This window comes from Loxodonta africana, chromosome 11 (assembly GCF_030014295.1).
Source record: "Loxodonta africana isolate mLoxAfr1 chromosome 11, mLoxAfr1.hap2, whole genome shotgun sequence".
In the NCBI taxonomy this organism is placed as follows: Eukaryota; Metazoa; Chordata; class Mammalia; order Proboscidea; family Elephantidae; genus Loxodonta; species Loxodonta africana.
Window position 1 is genome coordinate 83,202,192 of NC_087352.1, and position 17,808 is coordinate 83,219,999.

A 17,808-nucleotide genomic window follows, 5' to 3' on the forward strand; every position below is an offset into this window, starting at 1 on the left:
GTAACAACCAAAAATATCTCCAGACGTTGCTAACTGTGACCCCTGGTGGGCAGAATTGTCCACAGTTAAGAATCACTGCTTTATTTAGTGGTTAATGAGAGGAAATGCATATAAAAATAATCTGTTACTAAAGAAGCAAATGACAATAACAAAACTGTTGTTGATATTATTATATTAACACCTTTAAAACTTTCATCAAAAATTTTCTAAAAATTTCATGTTATGAAAGTTTGCTTCTCATAATGAACTTTATTATAAAAATAAATATAAAATTCATTTGCCATTTCGACCTTTTTTACACGTATAATTCAGTGACATTAATTGCTTTTACCATGTTGTGCGGCCATCACCACCACTATCCATTTCCAAATTTTTTCATCACCCTCAACAGAAGCTCCGTACTGTTAATTTTTTTTACCAGCTAAACTGTTGTGGTTCCGTTTTTGCATCGATTACATTGATTTACTTAGCTGGGAAAATCATCCTTAATTTTTTGGTCACTTGATTCTTGTTCTTTTGTTCTTGATGCCTGAATGTCTTATAATAAGCTTTTAAAAATTCTTGATATAGACATATAATTTTGAATAAATGAAGGATCCTATCCATTTTAGGTGAAAAATGTCTATTTAAATAGATAGTAGGTTAGCTAACTGAGTTTGTTATAATACAGGAATTTTTCTCCTTCAAATAAAATTTTAGTAATATCTTCAAATGGAGCTATGAATGATTTAGTATGCTATTGAATGGAGAACATGCCTAAAATAGGCCGGGGTATTATCTACACAGCTTCAGTGTTTAATTCTTATTATAATGGACGGATGGAGTTTGGGTGAAGAAATTTTTTTTGTATTCTAGGATTTTTATATTATAGTGATAGAGATATGTTATATGGAACTGTTGTCATGGTAGATAATTACACAAGGAGAGAATGATCTTACCTTGCAGAAGAGGTACAACATAGTGGTTAACGGCACGGGCTTTAGAGTTCTCACCATTTACCAGCTATGCAACTTTGATCAAGATGCTTAATGTTTGTGAGCCTTATCTTATTTGTAAAATGAGATTGCTAATACTCTTGTTTTATGTTGTTATGTGCCCTTGAGTCAATTCTGACTGACAGTGACCCTACAGGACACAGTAGAACTTCCCTGTAGGGTGTCTTACTCTGTAATCTTTATGGGAGCAGATTGCCAGGTCTTTTCTTCCCTGGAGCCGCTTACCTTTCAGTTAGCAATTGATTGCTTAACCGTTGCGCCACCAGGGCTTCTTACCTGTTTTATAGGGATTTAAAAAATAATCTTATTGTGGTAAATTGTATATAACAAAATAAATGACCATTTTAACCTTTTTAAAGTGTATAATGCAGTGATATTAATTATATTTACCATGTTGTGTACCACTATTTCCAGAAGGTTTTAATTTCTCCAAACAGAAACCCAGTATTATTTCTTCAAATGTTCTTTCTGTCTCTTTCTGTCTTCTTCTCAGATTCCATTACATGTGTATTGGTCCACTTTATGATGTCCCACAAGTCTCTTCACCTCTTCATTCTTTTTTGCTTGTTAGACTATAATTTTAGTTGTCCTGTCATCCAGTTCACTGATTCTTTCCTCTGCCAGCTCAAATCTACTTTGAACCCATCCAGTGAATTTTTTTTTTCAGTTATTGTTCTTTTGAGTCCTGGTATTTGTTTGGTTCCTTTTTATAATGTGTATCTCTTTATTGATATTTTTGTTGTATGCATGTATCGTTTTTCTGTGATTTCTTTTAGTTTTTCATCTGTGTTTTCCTTTAGATTTTTGAGCATATTTAATATTGTGTTCAAGCCTTAGTCTATTTACTGTATTTTTATGCAAATAATATGTGTGTGTTATGTTTGCTTGCCAACTGCACCCTCCCCCTGTGAGGTATTTTCTTAAGCAAGCCATACTCATTTATTTTTTTTTATGGCAACAGGTAAACAAAATGAACATAGCACACTTAGGAAGATACTTTGAAGGAGGAGGATGCGGTTGGCAAACAAACATAGAATGCACATATTGTTTGTGTAAAAATACAGTAGTCCATTGTCTGGGTTTCCCCAGGAGTGGTTTTTGTTGCTTTATTTTGTTCTTCCGAATGAGCCATTCTTTCCATTTTTTTGTATGCCTTGTGATTTTTTTCTGTTACAGACAAGACATTTGAATAACATAATGTTATTCTGGATATCAGATTCTCTCCCTTCCTCAGGGTTTGTTGTTTTATTATTTTTTTAATTGTTGAAAGTTGCATTAATCCGTTTAATGACTTCCTCTAACTGTTTTTTGCAAAGACTGTTCTCTTAGACATGTGTGGACGCTGAACTCTCTGTAGCCTGTGTTAAGCTAGTCTTTTGACAGTGATTTTCTTGAATGCTGGGAGGGGGGACTCCAAAACAAAAACCTTTCACACTGTTTACATATTGGCTCTGTGCCACTTCCTCTACCCTCAGCACTTCATGAGGCGTGCACTGAGTCTAGGGGTTAGCCTGAGATTAAAGCATAGGTTCTTTTTAGGTAATTTCTGAGCATGCATCTTGTCCTGGGGGTATGTGTGACCCTTTCACCTCCCCCTTATTCACAGGGCTTTTGAAAGCCATAATTTCCAAATGAAACTCTTCCCTATTTTCTTCCAGTCTTTTAAGGTAACTGTTGTATGCCGTAATGGTACTCTAGTTCCTGGTGGCTACAGGCTCTTAAAGCCTTCCAACTGTACTTTCTGCTCCTGTCCCTTGCATGAACTTGAGACAAATTCAAGAGTATCTTGTGTCAGTCCTTTGAGGCAGCCCTTAGACAGGGCTGGGGACCATTGTCTCAGGGAACATCTAGGTCAATTGTAATAACGTACATAGTTCATAAAGAAAACCTCCTTTGGTGAGTAGCGCATGGGGTCTTAAAAGCTTGTGAGCAGCCATCTAAGACACATCTATTGATTCCTTCCCACCTGGAGCAAAGGGGACTGAAGAAGACCAAAGGCACAAGGAAGATTTTAGTCCAGAGGACTAATGGACCACATGATCCACAGCCTCTACCAGCCTGAGCCCAGAAGAACTAGATGGTGCCTGGCTACCACCACCCACTGCACCGACAAGGATCACACTAGAGGGTCCTGGACAGAGCGGGAGAAAAAACGTAGAACAAAATTCAAATTCTCACACACACAAGGACCACACTTACTGATCTGACAGAGACTGGAGGAACTTCCGAGAGACTGTGGTCCCGGGACATTCCCGAAGTCCACTTTTCAGCCAAAAATTAGGCCTATAAGACAAACAATAACACACATGAGGAACTGCTTCTTTTCATAGTTCAGTCAAGTATAGGAGACCAAATGGGCAGTACTTGCCCAAAGGCAAAGACAAGGCAGGAAAGGACAGGAAAACTGGACGAATGGACATGAGGAACCCAGGGTGGAAAGGGGGAGAATGCTGACATAATGCAGGGATTGCAACCAATGTCACAAAACTATTAGTGTATAAATTTTTGAATGAGAAACTAATTTGCACTGTAAACTTTAACCTAAAGCACAATGAAAAAAAAAAAAGGGTGTAATTGAGCTCTTTGGGATTGGAACTGCTAATAGTCTCGGAAGATAAAGTGCAGAAGACACAGCCTTTTCTGCCCAGGACTTAAGCTCGAATGACTTTTGTCGTTTAGAGCAAAGCTTAGCATTTTGTTTTTATTTATATCCTTTTGGATTTTTTTCCCCCTCCGGCTATTATGTTTTTGCTTTCTTCCCTCTTTAAGTTTTATATGGTTTAGTTTAATAGATATCTTCTGTTAAGACAAGGTCTTTAGATAGTTCTTCTGATACTTTTGGAGAAGAAAGACAAGGCAAAATCTTCATTTACTGAAAATGGATAATGCCCAGTCATGTTGCCTAGTATTATTGAACACAATTATGAATTTGACTGTTCAGTACTTTATTATATACAAAATATATTTAAAACATTGTAGCTTTAATTAAACTAATTAGTGCTTTAGAATGTTTTCATGCCATGCTTTGCTTCTGAATTACTAATTTTGTTACAACTTATTTTTTAAAAATTTTGTTAAGAATATACCCAGCAAAACAGTGGTTTCTGTGTGTACTATTTAGTGACATTGATTATAATTTTTGAGTTGTGCAGCCATGCTCACCTTCCTTTTCTGAGTAAATCCTCTTCTATTAAATTCAGTGCCCCCTAAGGTTCCTATTTAACCTTTCAAGTTGCTGTTGTCAGTTTGATCCCTTACAGATAGTTCTTAAAAGAGTGTAATGCTCAAGACAGACATTTTTTGCTAGTTAAGCTAAAGTATTGCTTGGTTTTAAGAAGACTTCAGGGAATATTTTTGACTGAAGGTTTAAAGATGATCTCAGGACAATAATTTCAGGGGTTTATCCAACCTTCATAGCCCGAGGAAGTCTGGAGTCCATAAGAATTTGAACTTCTGCTCTGCACTTTGCCCCTTTTAATCATGATTCTTCTTTAGAATCTTTGATCAAAATGTTCAGTAATGCCAGCTGGCACCATCAAATTCTTCTGGTTTCATGGCAAAGGAAGTAGTTGTTTATGGAAATAATTAGCCACATACTCTATAGTCTCCTTCTAATCCTGATGCTCCTACCTGTGTTGCACCAGCTTACTAGAAACCAATTGTTGTGCCTTGGATGGCCTCTTGCAAGCTTTTAAGACCGCAGGTACTACATAATGAACTAGGAGGTAGAACAGAAGCACCGAACGTGTTATTAGGCCAGTTAACTGGAATGTCCCATGAAGCCATGACCCTAAACCTCCAAACCAAGAAACCAAATCCCATGAGGTGTTTGATTGTACATAAGCAGTTTAAACAGCTACTCTTCATTTTTGTTGTTGTAAATATATCTGTCACACAGTTTTGCCCAGTTCAGCTTTTTACAGGTGTACAACTTATTGACAGCAATTATAGTAATTGACTTTGCAACCCTACCCTTAACCAGTGTGATACTTCCGTCATTGTTAGCCCCCCGCCCCCTCCTGCCACTGGTAACCACAAATAAATTTTGTTCTTTATACACTTGCCTTTTCTTGTCATTTTATATAAGTGAGGTCATACGATATTTGTCATTTTGTGATTGACTTATTTTACTCAGCATAATTTCACTGCATCCATATTGTAACGTGTATCAAGACTTCATTTCTCCTACTGACTGAGTAGTAGTCCATTGTATGTATGCACCTCATTTTGTTTATCCATCCATCTGTTGATGGGCATTTAGGTTGTTTCCATCTGTTGGCTTTGTGAATAGTGCTGCAGTGAACATTGGTGTACAAGTCTCTGTTTTCAAGTCTTTTGGGTATATATGCAGCAGTAGAATGGCTGGGTCATATGGTAATTGTTTTTAGTTTTTTGAGGAACTGCCACACTATTTTCCACCATGGCTATGCCATTTTGCATCCCTGTCAGCATTGGGTACGGGTTCCAGTTTCTCCTCATCCTCACCAACATTTGTTACTTTCATTTTTTTTTTTTAAATCTTACCCATCCTAGTTAGAATGAAATGGTATCTCATTGTGGTTTTGATTTGCATCTCTGCTGGCTGATGACACTGAGCATCTTTTCTTGTTTTTGGTTGCCATTTGAATGTCCTCTTTGGTGAAATGTCTATTCAAGTCCTTTGCCCATTTTTATTGTAGCTTATTTTTGAGTAAAAGTAGTGAAGAATAGGGAAATAGACATGTGTTTTAAAATCAAACTCGAGTTTTGTTTGATTCTCAATTAACATATATTAGCTGTGTAATCTTGATCCTTGGTTTCCTCACCTGAAAACTTGAAAATAAGGATGTTGTTAGTGATTTACATGAAATAAATATCTGACTCTGGCAGTGTCTATACATTCTCTTCTTCTCTGTACCTTATCTCTACTAGTAATAGTTTATTACCTTGTTGTCAGAAAGGTCCCAGAGCAATCTTTGAAAAGCTTACATTTCTGATAATAGAATTAGGGAGAAGTGAAAAAGGAATATGAAAAGAAAGAAAAGAACAGAAGCAGGTGAATAGGAACAAGAAGAGCTGAGATAAAGCACATCTTCAAATAAAACCGTTCTTTAAGTTGGAAATGAAATGAAGCCTTTCTTGTGCTGTTGTAGGTCAGTGATACATTTAAAGAGGTGGGCTTTTGTTTTGTTTAAATAACCTTTTGGCTCACCTGGGTGATTTTGCCTGTAAAACTTTTCCAGTATTTTTAGTCTTTACCTTTTGTGTTTTTTTTTCTTAAATTGTCCCCAAGTCGGTAAAGGGGGAAGTATGTAGTTGTTGTACACAGGGTCACTATGTGGCAGAACTGACTTGAGGGCGCCTAACAACAACAGTGTAGCTATCTTCGCAGTAAACTGGGAGATGACTCATACATCTGAGACAGTAATGGTTATAATGGCAGAATGATGAGCTCCACACAGTTACTTGGCCCAGTGAATCTCTGAGGAGCTGCTTACATTGTTAGATGGCAACATGGAACTTTATGGCCATTGTTGATTATTTCATGTGATATATTTTTGTTGTCATTGTGATACTATAGCAGTGGTAGTTTGGCTACTACGGTATTGTTCACTTTGAAAACTGCATAGTACTGATTTCCGAGCCTATGGTTTTTATTAAGAAGTTTTTGATGTGTGCATGTGGGGGCGGGGGTAGAGAGAGAGACTTGTTAAAAAGTGCGTCAGCTCTTTGATTTCAAGAAAACCTTTTTAGTTTTTAAATTTTATTGTTGTAAAAGGAAAGAAGAGCCTTTAAAATTTTGCCCCAAAATTAAAGTTTATGAAATTCTGTTGATGAAGGCATATTTATAAAAGTTCGTATGGTTTCCCTATCTACCGTTATGTAATGAGTGCTTTTGGAAAAGGAAACAATAATGAAAATGCAGAAATTTGTTTTTTTTTTCCTTGGTTTGACTACTCATTTTACTGTGTGTTTTGTTAAATTCATTTTGTTGTCAGTGTATAGCATAAGGATTATATCTTTTCTGGAAAGATTTTTTAGGGGTAAGTATATAGAGTATAACGGAAAACATATATTCAGGATGTTCATATATTGTATCTTTCGATTCTTAAAAAATGATTAGAATACTCTTCCAGTGGTATTCAAATCATCTACCATTGATTAGTTGCTTTGTTTTTTGTTTGTAGATTGTTTTAGCCATGAGAACTTTAAAACTTTTTCTTTGTTATTTAAAGCTGATTTTTTTTTTTTTTTTTGCATTTGTGTTTTTTGAGATTATATGAAAAAATTTCTTCAGTTTCTCTTAAGATGTTGAAATCGTATGTGCAGAAATGTTGTATGTGTAATGTTGTGTCTGTTTTCAGGTCCAATGATGCATCAACAGCCTCCTTCTCAACAATATAATATGCCACAGGGAGGTGGGCAACATTACCAAGGACAGCAGCCACCTATGGGAATGATGGGTCAAGTTAATCAAGGCAATCATATGATGGGTCAGAGACAGATCCCTCCTTATAGACCACCTCAACAGGGTAAGATTCCATTTTGAAAATTTTCCTGCTTAATGTAAATAAGAGAACTTGAAAGGCTTTACATTTTAGTGAACTTTTGGTTTTTAAACATAATTAGGCAGAGTTGGGGCTTCTTTGCCTTGACTTTTTTTTTTTTTTAAACCCCCAAAAAGGTAGTAAATATAGTAGGTGCAAAGGGTCATATAGTGGTTAGGGACTTCCAGTTATATAGATTTCTTTTATCTGTCCTTTTCTGGTACAAAGTTACATCATAAATTTTATATAAAAAACTCACTAATTAATGGCAGAAGGTACTAGTTTGTTTTTGAAAGTTACTAAATATATGGTCACGAACAAACCCCATTTTATTTCATAGTGCTCTAATACCAAAATTAATTTTCTACCAGTTTGAACTTCTTTTTAAGAATTGAGTGTTTGTTTTTCTGAATTGGTATTGTTTGATATTGCATGTATCGTCTTCATATTAATTTTAGTGGAATGTGTGTGGAGCTATGTGTGTGTGTATGAGTGTTATAAAAATAGTTAAAAGTATCTGAAATGCCAGGGAATGGGAGGGGAATCTACAGCTGATAAATAATCTCTCGTAACATCAGATTAGAAAGCAAGCCTTTGATGACATAGAGAGCAAATTATTTACATCTTGACTGGTTGTGGTTTTTCAGGCCCACCACAGCAGTACTCAGGCCAGGAAGACTATTATGGGGACCAGTACAGTCATGGTGGACAAGGTCCTCCAGAAGGCATGAACCAGCAATATTACCCTGATGGTAATCTCTCCTAATGTTAACTTGCCCATTTTCTATCCCTGCCCAGTATTAATGGAGATAGCTATTGAAAACATTTTAACAGGGATGAAGAAACTAACAATCTGTTTCTTCTGAATTTAGGAACACTTTAAGTAATCTGAAGCATCAATGATAGCATTAGTTTATAAGCTAGTTTAAAATATATTTTGTGTAGCTATTCCATATTAGTACCATCAGGAATCACATTCTGTCATTGGAATCCTTGCTTATATAAAAGAGGGCCCTTTTTTATTCAGAATTGTTAATTTCAACCAAAGCAAGTATCACTGATTTACTCTTTTTTTTAAATAACAGCTTTATTGGGAAATTGTTCACATACCATAAAGTTCACTTGTTGGTTTATGTTTATGCATTGTATAAATACATAGAGAATATAACTCTTAGGTGTTTTTCCAACTTTGTGTTGTATACTTCTCAAAGAACAATGGTTTATATACATTAACCATTTGAGAAAAAATCTGGAAGCTAAATTATGTTCATAATATAGCTTTTATAGCTTTGGCAGGATAGAACAGACATTTAGAAACCAGGTTTTAGTATTAGTTAGTTTTTAAAGAAGTTTTTAGTGGAAAGGTGACTTGTAAAAAAATAAACTGCACTTCAAGAAAATCTAAACAGTAATAGTCCAGGCATACATAGAGATTTTCACTGTACAATTCTTTACATGCTTTATATTTTTGAAAATTTTAAAATGTTGAACAAAAAATTATTCAGACATATAAAACCAATAAGTTAAGAGGTGATTATTCACGTTACAAAACGACTCACATTGCTATGAAAGGATTTGCCAAAAGCTCTTTTTATAAAGTAAGCTCCCTTGGTGTATTCCCAAAGAAACTTGGGAAACTAAGAAACTTAGAGTATTGGAAGCCATTGACAAGAAGCTAATATAAGTCAGCAAGATATAAGTTGGTGTATTTAAAAAATCATTTTGCCTGCCATTTTTTGTAAAGGCTTGAAGAATAAAGGGATAACAGTACTTAAGAATATTAGTTTTTACTGTCGAGGCTTTGACTACACAGGCAGAGCAGACATACACCTGTAGAAATCATTGTCTTTTGCACACGATAAATGTCTGTTAGTGATAGTGATGATGCGTAAGGATAATTCTGGTCAGAAAACAATGCATTATTTACCACAGATTTTCTTGCACTGAGTTATTCAGAATTTTTTTTTTTCTTTTTCCTTTCCCATGTTGACATGCTATTAGGATTTTTTTAATTAAAAACTTTAATAAAAGTTTATAGTAGACTGTAGATATTTTAAAAAGATGAAATCTACTCTTAAATTATATGCATTAGGAAGTCGTCTGAAAACTAAATGATTGTTTTAATGGTTTAATTTTAAGAATACATTTTAAGTAATTGAGTTAAACTTGACATTGTTATTTTAGTCTTAACTTCCTGAAATGTGAAACTTGTTATAAATATATTTTTCCAAATATCAAAACTTTAAGGTTGCTATAAGTAATTAATTTTATTTCATTAGTGAAGGATTATTGAGTTAAATGGTATCTTTTTTGCATAGGCGTGTATTAATACATGTGTTTGATATTTACATAGAGTATTTATTACGTTTACATCAATAAGTAATTTTCTTAAATAGCATTGGGTATTTTCTGTCATTGTGTTTAGTTATATATGCCAGTAAATATATATAGATCAGAAGTCAGTAGACTTCTTCTGTAAAGAGCCAGGTAATATTTTAGTCTTCACTGGCTGTACGTTCTTGGTCTTAACTACTGAATTCTACTGTTGGAGCAAAAAGCAGCGATAGACAATAGGTAAATGAGTGGGCATGACTGTACAGTAGCCCCCCCATCCACAGTTTTGCATTTTGTGATTTCAGTTACCTGCACTCAACTGTAGTCTGAAAATACTAAATTGGAAAACTTCAGAAATAAACAATTCATAAGTTTTAAATTGCACACCATTCTGAGTAGTGTGATCAAATCTCACACTGTCCTGCTCCAGCCCTGCCCAGGATTTGAATCATCCCTTCATCCAGCGTATCCACTCTATATATGCTACCCGCCCGTTAGATCAACTCTCATAGTATCACAGTGCTTGTGTTCAAGTAACCCTTATTTTACTTAATAATGGCTCCAAAGCACAAGAGTAGTGATGCTGGCAATTCAGATATGGTTTCTTTAAGTGAAAAAGTAAACATTCTCAACTTAATAAGGAGAAAAAAATCATATGCTAAGGTTGCTAAGATAGGGTTTGGTACTATCCATGGTTTCAGGCATCTGTGTGGGGTCTTGAAACATATCTCCAGTGGCTAAGGGGGAACTACCGTATTCCAATAAAACTTTATTTATAAAAACAGGTCGTTGGTCTACCTGCTGTAGTTTGCCAACCCTTGATACAGATATTTATGAGGTAGTTTGAGAATGTTCAAATACACCCTCTCCTCACTTATCGACATGGTTAGGTTCCAAAGATCAGGCCGTTAACGTAAAATTGGTGTTATGTGAAAATGGAGGATGACCACATCAGACCACAACATGGAGGATGACTACATTACTATGTAACTGCCAAGTTAAAATCATTACATAACTGCAAAGTTACGTTTTACGTAACTGCCAAATTACATTATTACATAACTGCTAAACCACTGAGAATCATGGCCCCAGCCAAGCTGACAGATAACCTTAACCATCAAAGCCAGCATTCCTCGTTTGCACTTTCGCATTTGTTACTGCCAGACGTACGTCGTTAGTATGCAAAATACTCAGATAGTAGGTTTTTTTACTATTGTCGTAAATGTGAAATGTTGGATGACAAGATAGTCGATAAGTGAGGAGTAGGTATACTAGAGTACTGAGTATAAGATTTATTTTAACTATATTCCTTATGGGGTTACCATGAATTGGAATTGACTCAATGGCAGTGGGTTTTCCTCTTCCTTAATTAGGCACTTTGCTAAAATTTAGTTCATTCAGACTCTAGTTAATGGAAAGATTATTTTCTGCATTTTCTTTGTGAAACTTAATTAAAAATATGAGTATTATTTTTCATTAGATTCTAGACATCTTGCATATGAAACTTGTGTCTTAAAACAACATGTAGGTGGGGCTTTTCTTAAGTGTTGGAGCTGCTAAGCTAAAGGTGTACTCTGGCACTTAAAACAGTATTTTACACTACTTTATAGATATTTTCTATAGACATAAAATGGCAACATTAAAAATAATTTTTGCATCTGAAAATACTTTGAGATACATATACTTTATGCAGGTAAATAGAATGTGAAAGATATGTTTCAGTTTCTTTCAGGGGAAAAAAACTTATGGAGCTCTTTATATTTTGCACTGTTTTTAGCATATGCTGTGGAATTGGAGATCAGCAGAACAGGTGTTTGACAAAATATGATAATTGCTTCCTTTGTTCATTCTAATTTAATTCAAGTTATTTACATGTGAAAGGCCTAAATGCTTTCATTCTCTCCTTTTTAAAAAATGGAATTAAAGTTTTTTTTCCCTTCGATGAGGATTATCATAGTTAAGACAATAAGTGTAATGTATCTAAAACTACAGCTTTTTGCTTAAAAAAAAATTGCACGTTAACGCAGTATGAAAACAGTCACATTGGTAAATATTTGGCTAATGCAATTGAAATTATTTTTTATGTTATTTCCAGTTCATTTTCTTTTTTTCAATTTTATCTGAAAGTTTAAATATTTTTAGGGTTTCACTCAGTGGCCATTAACGTTTCTTCCTGTCTCTTGTCGAATTGATGTAGGTCATAATGATTACGGTTATCAGCAACCGTCGTATCCTGAACAAGGCTACGATAGGCCTTATGAGGATTCCTCACAACATTACTACGAAGGAGGTATCTATATACCTTCACACATATACACACACACATCCCCTTCCACAGGAATGAACATTCTTGCATTAAGACAACTTCTACCCATGCAAAGCTTCTTGTAGAGTACTAGCTGCTGGCTGTCTTGAAAATTATAGGGAGCCCAAAACAATCAGTTTCCTTACAAATATTTAAAATGTATAACCGTGACTTCTCATTTCTAACAACAGTAAAAAGACTAAAACATTTAAAAATAATTTTCCTCAGTGGAAATTTTCTATTTGAACATAAATCCATCAATCCAATTTTTTTTTCTCGTGTGTGTTTACATATATATATATATATATATATAATTTTACATATAAGTATAGTGCCTTTAGGAAACAGCTTGCTGATCTTGTGTAGCTAGTGTGTGCTCTTGTAGCTGTCTTTAATTTTGTCTTTTTTATTTTATTTAGCATAGTCATGATCTTATGACTGTGATGTTCCAGTAAATGTAATGCTCGTATGGCAGAGACGCTGAAAATGCTGCAGTTGAACCTTGCAAAATTGGCTTTAACTGCAGTTTGTTTGGCCGAAATCCTTCTGTTTGGTTTGAGTTTTTCCTTTGTTTTGTTAACTTTTAAAATCAATATGGCATTTCATTTTGTTCTTGTGTTGTTGGCTATGCATTTTAGAAGAAAAAGGTTAATTAAACAAATTTCTCAGGTTTTTTTCCCTCTTCTCCAATTACCCTATAGGAAATTCCCAATATGGCCAACAGCAAGATGCTTACCAAGGACCACCTCCACAGCAGGGATATGCACCCCAGCAACAGCAGTACCCGGGGCAGCAGGGCTATCCAGGACAGCAGCAGGGCTACGGTAAGGAGCTCGCTGCAGATCATTTGTCACAAAAAATGTGATAACTACCATTTTAAAGTATAGAAGTAGATATTTAATATTTATATTTCTAAGAATGTTCACTTTTAAAAATCCATAATTTTAGCTCAGTCTACTTATTATTAGGGTATTTATTAAAATGTTGCTCTTAGACAAAATAGTGAATCATTTGAAAAGGACCACAGAGATGATTCATTGACCGAAGGTAAGGTGTATAGTTATTTAAGAGACAAAAACGTGAATTCTCAAACCTGCTTCCCATTCATAACCCACCAGTACCTTTGTATGTGCTTGGAAAACTGATGGTTTGGGTGATTATTGACCACATCTACATAATCTGCTTAGCAAGTTTGTTTCTAAAACTGAAGACTGTTACTGTGAAAAATAACATTGATTTTTTTTTAGAGTACAAATAAAGAGATCTATTCAGAAAGCATAAAGAAAATGTTTTTGTCATTTCTAGTTAAGTAACACTATGTACAAGTGTATTATTTGCAGAGTTATGTTTCTTGCAGAATTTTGGGGAAATGTAACCATACTTTCCTATTATATACTCCCTATAATGTGTACTGTGGAGCCCTGGTGGTGCAGTGGTTAAGAGCTCAAGTGCTAACCAAAAGGTTAGCAGTCTGAATCTACCAGCTGCTCCTTGGAAACCCTACAGGGCAGTTCTGCTCTGTCCAGTAGCGTCACTATGAGTTGGGATTGACTCGATGGCAGTGGGTTTTGTTTTTGATTTTTTTGTGCTGTCTACTCTGGAGCCCTGCTGGTGCAGTGGTTAGGAGCTTGGCTGCTAACCAAAAGATTGATGATTTGAATCTACCAGCTGCCCTTCGGAAACCCTGTGGTGCAGTTCTGCTCTGTCCTGTAGGGTTGCTATGAGTCGGAATTGACTTGATGGCAGCAGGTTTGGTTTTATGTCTACTAGCTGGACATCTGATTTTATTTAAAAATAATTTTTAATTTATTAGAGAGTATGGAATGATGAGGACGTGAGGGGAAATTATCTCAGTCTCAAATTTCAGGCTGCTATAAACCCCGGTGGCATAGTGGGTAAGTGCTACGGCTGCTAACCAAGAGGTCAGCAGTTTGAATCTGCCTGGTGTTCCTTGGAAACTCTATCGGGCAGTTCTACTCTATCCTATAGGGTTGCTATGAGTCGGAATCAACTCGATGGCAGCGGGCTTGGGTTTATAACCAATGTAGATGTAGGAAATTGGCTCTAATAGCAGAGAAATAGCTGCTTGCTAGTACTGACTTGCTCTTTTGGTAACTTGTCTTTTTTTCACATCAGTAGTGTTTTATTTTTCATTGATTTAAGCTTTGCTGTTATTGTGGGCACTTATGCCTACCTTTGTTATTGTGGGCACTTATGCCTACCTATGATAGTAAATGTAAGAACCAAGATTAGGTTGAAATTCTCTTGCCCCCTCGACGTACACATTGAAACTAAACCAGGTATTTTCCCCAGAATGATAAGTTCCGCTCCTCTTATTCCAGACGTGGCTTTAGAAATACTCCATGAATTTTCTGCTTTCACAATGGACTTTCTCATGCTTCTCAAATAGTGTTTCCATTTCATGACTATTTAGCATTTGTACTTTGAATGAATAGAATGTTCTGGTTTTTTTTATTGCATTTGCTTGAAAATAAGTATGTGCCTAAATAAGGTTAAATTCATTGACTTAAGAGAAATATTTTCAGTGGAAAGAAAGGGTAAAAGAAAATGTAATATTTTTCGTTTGAGTAGTTTAATGCTGTGTTGTAAAAAGTCAGGAATCCTGAAGTAGAGAAGTTTCCATTTTGCTTCTCCATAGACTTCAGCTTATTGACCTTCCCCTAATAGAAAATGTAGAGTTTTAATAATTAGACTGATGGAATTTATTTAAGGTTGAAAACGTATTATCCTCTTTTGACAGTTTCTTCTGAGATCATTGTTTTTATATCTGAGTTTGAATGTAAGTGTTAAAGCTTTCCAGCCTACACTTTCTAAAGTGTTTTTTATTATAGATTATAGTAGAGTTTAGTAAACCAACATACCTGTTTGGAAAACCAGATCAGTCCCTTGCCATCTCTGGAATTTGAAATCATTCATTTTTATGGGTAAAGTATTAAAGATCATTGGTACTTAGAGCATAATTTTCAAATTAAGTTTTTTTTCCACATGTATCCATTGGCTTTCAAGGCTCCTTTAGTTTCTATTTTAAAATTTTAAATTATTATGATAAGTTTATCAGTACAGAACATAGCCATGTGATTCTTTTGGTGAATGCAAACGTAAATCTCACTGGCTCCCAGACTTTTCAGAAATTATTTCAATATTTTCAGTTAGACCTGCTTCTTGCTTTTTGTTTTGCCTTTTGTTTACACTGGTTAACTCTCCAGTAGAGGTATAGATGAATTTTCTTGTTACCGTGGAATTAACTGACATTACAACTCTTGAGTCTCTTACTATTTTGACATGTAAATTTTTAATGGCTAAGTAGGTTTTTTTTTTTTTTTTAAGTAGTAGTGTTTTTTTTTTTTTTTTAAGTAGTAGTGCAGTAGTTACACTGAATCAAAGCATCTGGTATGCGGTAGTAGCATTACAATATTTTCATTCTTCTTAGAACCATTACATTTGTTCCAGAAAGCATTGATAAAATCAAGATATGAAGCTATCCTTTTAAATTTGGATAAAAAATATAGTAACATCTAGTTCTCAATGCTTGCCAGAGTTCTAGGGACTTGTTACATTTTTATCTGGACTTTTGTTTGTGTTTTTTATTTTGCAGGTCCTTCACAGGGTGGTCCAGGTCCTCAGTATCCCAACTACCCACAGGGACAAGGTCAGCAGTATGGAGGATATAGACCAACACAGCCTGGACCACCACAGCCACCCCAACAGAGGCCTTATGGATACGACCAAGTAAGTTATTTGGCTAGCTGTGAGATTGCCTCATTGTTTGTTCTCTCTTGATTACGTTAAATATTTTTCACTGGAGGACTCATTTTTCCCTTCTGTTCATGGTACATGAATTAACAAAGAAAATGCATTAAAGTCTCTTTCATAGAATGTTAGCACAGCCAATCATAGCTACTCTGACATGTAAAATATGTATTATCTCTAGACACCAGCATTCATTCATTCTCTGTCTCTCTTTCAGCCTCTCAACCTCTCCCTCTATTCTGTCTTTACTCCTAGGAATATTTTTCTTAACTGTTTTAAACATCCTTTCCTCTTCTAAAGCCCCAAGTTTCTCAGACCTCCCTTATGTTTATTGCTGAAGACTGTGTCTTGACCTATTGAGATGTGTAGTCCATCTTGTGTCAGTGCTCTCATATTCATTTCAACATATCTACCACACTTCCTTCACATCCGTGATATCCTGAAAACTCATTGCCATCCAGTCGATTCTGACTCATAGTGATGCTGTGATATCCCATTTCTTTAAATTCACACTTTTCACTTGTCTCTGTTATTTCTTTCCATACACATATCCATTATCTCAAGTATTATTAATCTTTTCCCTCTATTATCTTTCATTCTACCTGCCAATATGCAGACATGTAGCTTATCCTAAGACAACTGTATTACCTTGGATCCTAGTGCTCGTTTAAGTTCCTTCCTTTCCTCATTAAATTTCTCTGATTTATAATCCATAGCAGTCTTTGTTTTATGAATTTTCTCATACATACTTTGAATTATAATGGAAATAATTTCTTATGTTGGTAATTCTTTTAGATTGAATTCAAGTTTGTCTAATGGCTTTCCAGTGAGAGTAATCTAGTCTGTTTATCACTTAAGCTACCTGAGATATAGGTTATTTTTACATGGAACTATTCTTGATTTGTAAGTTGAGGTTTTAGGGCCAGTGAAGGTGATCTTCACAGAGGAACAACTTATATGTAGCACTAATTAGAATTTCAGTTATGAACAGTTCTTCTATTCATTGTCATTCAAGCCTATCCCTCTCCTCTGCCCCACCCCATACTGACACTTCCTGTTTAAGTAATAAAGACGAAGGACATATAAGGTACACTAAAAGAGTAAGGACAGAAGAATAATATTGAAAAAAAAAAAAAGCAAACACAAAAACCACTAGGACAAAATCAAAGTATCAGGCAGAGTTTTTAACCTAAATTTTAAAAGTAAAGTCTTGGCTAGTGAGTCTTTAAGGGCAGGATTTCCTGAGCAGATAAAATTTAGGCTCATTCTAAGCCACAAGTTAACGTTAAAAAAAAAATGAGATTCTAGCCATTTATTCCCTCATTCAGCTAATACTTAATAATTGTCTACATGTGCTAGACTCTATTACTGAATATCCTACGTGAGTAAAATAGACATGTTCCCTAAGGCTTGTGGAGCAACTGGCTGTCTTGGTCTTCATTAACTTTAGCATTTGATACATGTTGCTTTTTTGTTCTTGAATAGTCTCCTTTAATGTCTATATTAATGTACTATTCTATTTCACTTATATTTCCAATGTTTTTTTTTTTTTTTTTTACTGGCTTCCTTTTTATTACCCCAGTATTAATCCTTGACTCTGTTTTTCTTCGTCTCTCTTGTCATCCTGTCTTACACTTTCAGTATCCTTATCTCTTGCTTCTCAACCCGATTTCAGTTTCCTTTTTCCAACTGTATGCAGAATATCTCTTGTTGGATTTCTTGCCATTCTCTCCGTTTTAGCATGTTATGGACTAAACTGACCGTTTTTCTCTGTAAATCAGTATATTTCTAAATCCCCTATTCATTAAGCAAAAGCCTGTTGAGCAACAATTATACTAAGTACCATGTTCAAATTGGGGTACATACTGGGAAATAG

At 35.1% G+C, this 17,808-nt stretch overlaps 1 protein-coding gene across 4 annotated transcripts in view; it reads left to right on the forward strand.

The window, feature by feature from the left end:
- The window catches only part of SS18 (SS18 subunit of BAF chromatin remodeling complex), a 99,129-nt gene that overhangs the window by 69,069 nt on the left and 12,252 nt on the right, over window positions 1-17,808 (forward strand). For 2 of the 4 annotated variants that reach the window (XM_010586802.3, XM_023543912.2), the window contains 5 exons: window positions 7,340-7,507; window positions 8,170-8,274; window positions 12,054-12,146; window positions 12,863-12,985; window positions 15,778-15,911. In XM_010586802.3, the coding sequence (XP_010585104.1) occupies window positions 7,340-7,507; window positions 8,170-8,274; window positions 12,054-12,146; window positions 12,863-12,985; window positions 15,778-15,911 (623 nt within the window). The remainder of the gene's footprint in view (window positions 1-7,339; window positions 7,508-8,169; window positions 8,275-12,053; window positions 12,147-12,862; window positions 12,986-15,777; window positions 15,912-17,808) is intronic. The other 2 variants (XM_010586803.3, XM_023543913.2) reach the window with 2 other exon arrangements.